The 8,246-nt window shown below is 43.5% G+C and overlaps 1 protein-coding gene across 1 annotated transcript; it reads right to left on the bottom strand.

Annotated features, from left to right (window-relative positions):
• Window positions 1–5,025: 5,025 nt before the first annotated feature.
• LOC104583084 lies at window positions 5,026–7,437 on the bottom strand. Its single transcript, XM_010234799.1, has 4 exons — window positions 7,342–7,437; window positions 6,325–7,260; window positions 5,361–6,282; window positions 5,026–5,258 (listed from the first exon to the last, which is right to left on the bottom strand). Exons 1-4 carry the CDS (start codon window positions 7,435–7,437, stop codon window positions 5,026–5,028), a joined length of 2,187 nt encoding a protein of 728 aa, XP_010233101.1.
• Window positions 7,438–8,246: the final 809 nt, after the last annotated feature.

The following is an 8,246-nucleotide window of genomic DNA, read 5'->3' as shown; positions in this document are numbered from 1 at the left end:
AATATCGACGAACCTCACTCTTCGTCAGTTTCACCTGCATTATTAATTGCAGCCACTACGTGGTCAATACATTTGAATGTATTGGCAAGCTCACTAGAGTTATAAAGGACCTACCAAGTACATGCATTGTTTGGCTAAGTGGGGTTGGCTACTTTGCATAAAAGCATCATTATTCAAATCCTATCATTTTTAGACAAATAGTTTTGAATTCTATTGGACACGGGGTAGAAACACCCATGCTCCTATTAACCTAGGCACATTGAGTAGAAACATCAATGCTCCTACCCAGTTCAAAACCATTCATTTTATTAGAAAATTGGAATGAGTGAGACCTTCCTTACAGCTCCAATATCTAGTTGCTCATAATTGTCCGTAACCGGGGACACGGCTAAGTACTTAGTTTGACACTCTCGAGAGGTGGTACACTTTACCCACAAGAATTCGACGTGTTAATCCCTTGCTGTCCTCCGGGTGGAGTAGCAACGGCATCGACTTCAAGAATTTTCAGAACATGTTCACCCAAACAACCTGAGGGACCCGCGCTCCCACCTACACAACTACCTCAGTACAATCCCTCGGATGTGGGTAAACATTTCTTACTCCATCCAGGCAGAGCCCATATTACCATGTGGTTGTACTGGAAGCTACTAAACAGGAAACTAGTCCAGTCTCTGGTTATCCCGGGTGGCATCCCACATTGTGACGAAGGCGCTCCCCGAATCCACGGGAGAGACGTCCATGGACGATCCATTCCTAAATCCACAGGAACTCGACTCAGAGGGACCTATAGAAATGGACCTAATGTCACGACATCCGAATACTCAAAGCAGCCCACCCAGGATGGTTCATTAGGGTTGTTTTTGCCAAGTCTCCAAAATTACTCCACATCATCATTTCACAGTGAACCGAGATTCCCTCCCTCGTTTACTAACATAGCAGGGCTAAGCAAAACTAATCACGATGGCTATTGGTGGAGGATTCATGGCAAAGGTAACCCCTTAGCTAGTAGGTTAATCATAGCAAGCATAAGTACGAGTAATAGTCCTATCAATGCATTTCTACAAACAACTCTAATGCATAAGTATTTTAAAAACAAACAGTAATAGGATATGATCAAAGTGAACTTGCCTGATTAGTGTCTTTATATTCTTCTTCTTTTCGATAGTCATAGTTACCGCACTCCGTATAATCTATCGCGAAGAACGAAAAGCAATATTAAATAACCATTCGACAACTCCAAATCATAACTCGAAATAAAGAACCAAAGCAATATACAAAATTTAAATTAAACAGTACCTAACTACTGTTAGGCTATCCTAGGCATAGATCTAAGAGGTAGGAACAAGGCTTGGGTTCTATCGGAGTTGAAACGGTGAAGTCATTAGCTGTTAACAGATACAATTTTCTAGGGGTCATGGGTTACTGTAGAATAACTTTGGAAGGTGTACGAAGTGGTCCAGAAATTAGAGTTTGGTGTACTCTTGTCACAACAGAAAGAATGAACTAGTTTGAAAATATGGATCAACATGTATGGGCTTTGGAACATTGCTAATCAATAAGACAGTGTTAATAGATTTAAAGTTTGGTTGGGCATGGACTAGTGTGGCTAAGCCTGGAATTTAAGTCTATAGAAATTGTTATAACTTAGATACTTTGGCTGTTTGGCAAATGGTGCTAAGTGGCAGAACATGAGATGAAAAGTATACTACTGTATAGTATTAAGATTGTAGTTGCTAACCCAACAAGTCTCATCCCAAAAGGATCTACAGAGAATTAGCTACCGGCTTGCAAATCTGGCTAGTCTGATTCTGACAGATTAAAGATACTAACTTCTACTGAAACTATACTGGTACTAATGGCTTCAAAAGACAGTGGACCAATGGGATGAATTAAACTAGATCTAACAAGCTTTCAACAGAAACTGGTTTAACCTAAATAGGAGTTGTGAGTAAAAATATAAAGACTTACAAAACAGGCTAATCTATAACAAAGTTTCTGTAACTAAAAGGCTTAGAATTGGCAGTGGGAAACTGTTGAAGGTACTGTTTTGCAACGACAATTCACTAGTGTAGATGAACTTGGAAAGGTGTTAAATGAGGTCTAGGATTTATATTTGGATTTAATATTGATATGACAGAAAGAATCATCTAATTTGGAGTAATGGCTCAAAAGATATAGGCTCCGGAAGACAGCTAACTGATGTGACAGTGTTAACAGATACGACTTTTGATTGAAGACGCACCTCCGTAGATGAATCCTAAGTTGTGCAAGGTGTACACTAATCTGTAGAACATGATCTAATTGATGATCTATAGAAGGTTTGGAACCAAACGGATTAATGGAACAATTTATATTAATTTAGAAAGGTGGCTAATCCAGAAACAGTATACTGTGAATAGCAATTTCCAACGAAGATCATGGAGACGGGGTATACAAACTGGTCTGGTCTAGAGAGGTGGACGTGATCTAACTAAAACAGAAAGATTCGGCCAAAAATGATACTCAGATCAAAAGATATGGGCTTCTAAACATGGCTAATCAAAACTGCTGCGGTTGAAAAGTTGCTCACCGGAAAAGACGGAGTTCGCCGGAGTTGGAAGAGGACGGCGACGATGTCGACCTAGGGTTCGATGGGACCGTGGAAGACGTCGAGGCGGACATCGTGACACGGCTTGTGCGGTCGTAGCATCTCCGGACGGCGACGGGCGGAGCTCCGGACGCGGCTTCGGCATGGGTTCGGGGACGGCGCGACCAACGGCGTCAAGAGGTCACGAAACCTTGTCACAAAGGTAGGTAAGGGTCACATGAGTCTACCGGTGAAAGGAATCGAAGAACGGAGGTTCGGGGTGATCTCACCGGCAACAATGGTGGCGGTGACCGGCGGAGGAAGACGTCGACGTAGCCGGCTGTACAAAGGTTTTGAGACCAAACTTTCTACATGGGATTGGGAGAGGAGAAGCAAAGGCTCAAAGGGACGTGCGTGGAATCCTTTTATAGTGGCCGAGAAGGGAGATCGGACGCGGATGTCGACGGCCGACATTCGGGGCGCCTCTTTTGGAAACTGCGATTATGAGAGGAAACTTCAAATTGATTTCCTGAATGGGTTCCCGGGATGATGAGGATTGATGGAGTGGTTTCCTTTCGAAGAAAGACGTGCGGGAAGGAAAGAAATCGAAGAAAGAAAATATGAAAGGAAGGAATTCCTTACGTGCAGAGGAGGAAGAACGAGCTCGTGCTCCTGGTGCTCGCTGGCTGTGGAGATGGGCCGGCCCAGTTGGGTCGGTCCATTCTCTTCTTTTTTTTTCCTTTTTTTTATTTCTGTTTTTATTAATAATTTTTGATTCCTAACTCCAAATAAGTCCAAATAAACTCCAGTAAATTTGTAAATTCAAATCCTCCGAAGTGTGAACTTTTGGAACTTGAATCCTTTCAAAATAAAATAGGTAAAAATACTTTTGCTTATATAAATGTCATTAGGGCTTTATAAGTAATACATAAAATAGATTTTGAAATCTATCATGAAACCTTTGTTTCATAAATTAGTTTAAACTCCAATAAAATATTGGGTTGGCATACTTTGCACTAAAACCCTTCATTAGCTAAATACCTGATTGGGTTGAACTCCAAATAAAATCTCATAATAATTATACGGTTCAATAAAATTGTCAAATAGCTTTACAACACCAAATCACTCACTTTGAAATCATAGCAAATGTTTCCAACTATATATAATTTGAGAAGTCACATTATCCCACTCTCAACGACGTAATAAATGTTGGAATAACATTTGCACATGAGGATGTCACGTTATCCTCTTCTCGAATATTTGATAACTTCTTCTCAAAAACAAAATGAACATGACAAAGCAAATATCGAGAGAAACATAAGTGAATCATTATATATGTTTTCCAACCATATATTTGGGAAAGTCATATTATTCCCTTTCTTTAACATTTATATAAATGTTAGAGAACATTTCTAATCGATTTAAGTATTCCAGCGATGCTCTCAAATGGTCATGGCATCCTAATTGGAAACTTAGTGTGCTAGTAAATTCTTCAGAAAGAAAATAGGATTTACTAGATGCGAATAATAGTTCGGCTAGAATCATAATATGCAAATGGTTCGAAATAAAATACTTTGGACTTATATAAATGTCCCAACCATGTTGTATAATTTGGATAGTCATATTAATCCACTCTTTTGTTGAATATTCAAACAGGGTGTGGAAAAATTTAAATAAGTCCTAAAAATTTCAAATCCTTCAGAAATTCACAACCAAAATATGTCCAAAGCCAATATTTTAATTAAAATAATTATTTTATTTAACATGCCAGAATTGGAAAATTCTGGGATGTTACAAGCACGCACACGGTCTGCTGAGGCATGGGTGATGGGCTGAAGAATATAGTCTCCAAAATCTTTCTTCTCACCCTTGAAGATGGCAAGCAGCAGATTGCGGTGAAGACCGGCTATCTCACCGGAGCTGCCTTGCTTGGGGGAGAGAGTGAAACGGAGAATGTCATTGAGAATTTTCACTTCATGCTTCAACCCAGCCAGTCCTCCATACGCGCCATAAAATCCGTCTTCATAGAGAATGGCAATGTCTTCATCTGAGGCAGCCTGTTCTTCATGGATCTTGGGTTGGCCATCGAACTCAGCGAGACCAAGGAAATCCTTGAAGTGCCTGGAGGTGCAGCTGTGTCTGTCCCCATCAGTCATCCAGTAGATGTTGTAGCCCTTTGAGTTGTCTTCAAATCTGTAGACCTTTCTACCGAAAGTAGTATAAAACTGAAGAATCAGCTCATCATGCCAATTCTGGCAGGTCTGAACAAACTTGAGCATATGCATATTATTAAGAGCATTGGCAGCAGTCATGACTCCACTCTGACGATTGGTGGCGAACCATTCATCATTGATGTACTTCATCTTGGCAAAGTGGATCCGTGGCAGAAGAATCTGCGCATAATAGACCTGCTACTCAAAAGACCAGAACCTCCGGTCTTCAGCTGATCTCTCCTCCTTCTACTTCAGCCCATTCTCCAGCCTTACGTGGCGAAGCTCAGCGTTCTTCAGGGCCTTGAAGTAAACCTTCTCTTGGTCAGAGGATATAGGCATCTTTGGCTTGGGAGACAACAGCTCGCGGTTGTCTTCAGACAAAGTTTGAGATCTCACAAGCATCTGTGAGAGTCTCCTGTCTTCACGATCCTTAGCGAGTCGGGATCGTCTCTTATTCTGCGCAGGCTTGAGCAGATCTTCTGGCACATGGTCAATCTCCATTAGATCATCAGAGGCTTGCGTGAGGTCTCTCTCTTCTTCCTTCTTCTCTTCTTCCTTCTCTTCTTCTTTCTCCTCATCACTTGAGGAATTTGGGTCGGACGGGTCGGACAGGTCGGACGGGGCAACAATTTTTTTCTTCTTAACAACTTTCTTCACACGAACTTCCGGCGTTGGCACTGAGGCATCTACATCAGTTTCTGCGTCATTGACATTCAGATCACGAGTGGCTTCAGCTTCGAAGGCACAGGTTCTTCCTTCTTCAGCAGAGGCATCCACTGATTCAGTGCGAGGCAACGAGCTGCTGGTGGGGGGTTCCTCAGGACGGGTGATGTCTTCTTGGTTCTTTCCCAGCACCTCATCTCCTTCTTCCTGTTGAGCGGTGTGCTCAGACAGTACTGTGGGGGATGAAGCAGCTTGTTCCTGTTCCTCAGCAAGGGAAGTAAACTTGACTGTTGATGTATCTGGCACAAGTGTGTCAATAGCTTTCTTCAGAGGAACGGCCGCAGATGATGAAGTGGAGGAACTTCTTCCGGCAGGAACTTTGATCTTTAGACCAAACTCCTTGGCAGTCTTCTTCACTTCAGCGATCTGAGACGCCTGACGAGTCATAGTAATCTTCTTTGATGGGACGGTCTGAGGTAAATCCTGACTTTCTTTAGAGTTAGAGGGGGCAACTGTATCATGTCTGGCCTTGAGACCAATCTCACGACGGGTCTCACGAGCTGCATCCCTCGTCTTCTCATATTCTCTCTTCTCCCAATCAACTTCTTCATTTCCGCCCTGTACTTCAGGCGTTTTCTCGGCGGATTTCTTCCTTGCTTCATTCTTAGCCTTATCAGCCTTCAGGCTTTCGGCTGCTTGTTTCATCTGCTCAGCGAGCAGAGCTTTCTTCTTCTTCTTCTCAAGATCAGCTTGAGTTTTGAATGCAAGTTCCTTTTCTTTCTTCAGAGCGATGAGGTCAGCCCTTTTCTTCTCTTCGGCTTCCTTTTCAGCCTTCTTCTTCTGCAATTCAGCAGCTTTCTTCTCCTTCAAGGCAGCTTCTGCCTTCTCCTTCTCAACACCTTTCTTCTCAGCACGGTCTTCTTCTTCTAACCACCTGGCAACACGCAAACTGCGGTTCTGCTCCCATTCTTCAGCCGGAGTCTTGGCAACAATCAGGCCTTCAACATGGCTCATGAGGGAATCCGGGAGCGTTCCTTCATTGAAACCAGCAAGCAGAACTGGATCAATGTGAACAACTTGAGGAGGATATGGAACTTCTCCAGAGGCCATGGCGGCAGCAGTAGCAGCAGCAGCATCCTTGGATGAGGAACCGGGTCCAACAGCAGAGGCTTTCCTAGCTTTCTTCAGATCCTTCTTGAACTGTTTCTCTGCGTCTTCAGCGGATTTCCTCTTCTCAGGCACCTTGGCCTTGCCCTTGGAGTCTTCACTGGGCTTGTTGCGAGGCACAAGAGGAGGCAGTGAAGAACCTCTGATCCTGGATGCTCTGGTAGGACCACGTAGTTCAACGGCTGGTTCAGACAGGAATACATCGCTGTTTTCAATGTCTGAAGCCTTCTTGGACTTGGGCTTCTTGGAGAGGTCAACATAGTTGATATCTCTGATGATCTGCAGAGCTCTTCTATTGAATTCCTCACGGTGAGGTCCGCCTTCCTTGCAGGCAATCTTGAAGTTTCCCAGCTTGGGAGCCGGAAAATACAGGTTGGCACTCTCCGCTTCCTTCGTTCTTCTCCGAATCTCAACGGCTAACACATGAAAGGGCTTGCGGATTATGTGCTGGAGACGGTGCTTTCTCTTCATTCTAGTCTCCACTTCCACATCTTCTTCTGAAGAATAGAAGAGAAAGATTTCTTCAGCAGTGGGAGCAGGCACATCCTTGAACTTCTTCACCTTCTCCTTCTTTTCTGCCTTGGGCTTAGACGCCACTTTCTTTCCACGACTGGGCAAAACTTCACCAGGCCGTGGGGAGTTGATGGCATACTTCAGGCGCACACCAGGAGAGGGTGTCACTCTTAGAGGCACAGGGTCTTCAATTTCTTCATCTTAGTCTTCAATCCTTACTCTGGGAGAAACCGGCGGTGAGGGCTCAGACGTTGAGTCAAACTGGTACTGTTCTTCTCTGTCAGAGTCATTGCTGGAGCGGGTTGAGTCAGACATGGTGACACCTGTGAAGTAGATGATACGAAGAATAGGCAAGAAGCACACAAGTTCTCAGCAACAAAACGATTTTGACAAGAGTTTTTAGTTGAAGCAGATTTACTACGTTTGTGAAGAATGACAACTCTGTTCTTCAACGAAGATAGCTACACAGATCTAAACTGCAAACCTACTAGAGCTTCAACCTAGATCTTTTTAGCTAGAACTTCGGAAATACGGAGCACATCAATCTACGCAAACATAGCAATATACAGGAGTGAGAATTCATCTAATGAAGATTTGAAGTGTACCTAGGATGATCTTGGTGAAGAACAGAGGAATCATCGAAACCCTAACCGCAAAGCCCTAACTCGGCGAGAGCGGTCAATCTACTGCAGCAAACGAGGATTTTAGATGCGTTTGCTACGCGGAATCGATCTAAGAGGGGAAAAACGACGCTTGCCTGGAATTCCCGACTTGGATCGATGTAAAACAGCGGCGGCGCTGAAGATTCGAGCTTGAAGAATGCGTCCGGGCGTTCGCGGCGAGGAGGAGGTCGCGAGAGCTTCGAGCGCGAGAGCGGTGGATTTTGGGGGCTGAGGTGATTTTTCCAAGGAGGGGTGGAAGTCCTTATATAGGGAGGTGAAAAAGGAGGATCTTACGGTATCTTTTTATCCCAAAATTTCCGTTAGGATTTCCCCGTATGGTTTAAATTTCCTTAGGGATAAGATTTTACCGTTCGGAAAGATTCGTGAAAACTACGGCTAAAATGGAGATTCCGTTGAAGTTGTATTCTTCAGAACTTTGAAGATTGACGGTTTTACTGAAAA

The sequence above is a fragment of the Brachypodium distachyon genome, chromosome 2 (assembly GCF_000005505.3).
Source record: "Brachypodium distachyon strain Bd21 chromosome 2, Brachypodium_distachyon_v3.0, whole genome shotgun sequence".
NCBI classification, from domain to species: Eukaryota; Viridiplantae; Streptophyta; class Magnoliopsida; order Poales; family Poaceae; genus Brachypodium; species Brachypodium distachyon.
This window is presented reverse-complemented; position numbering and strand designations above follow the sequence as displayed.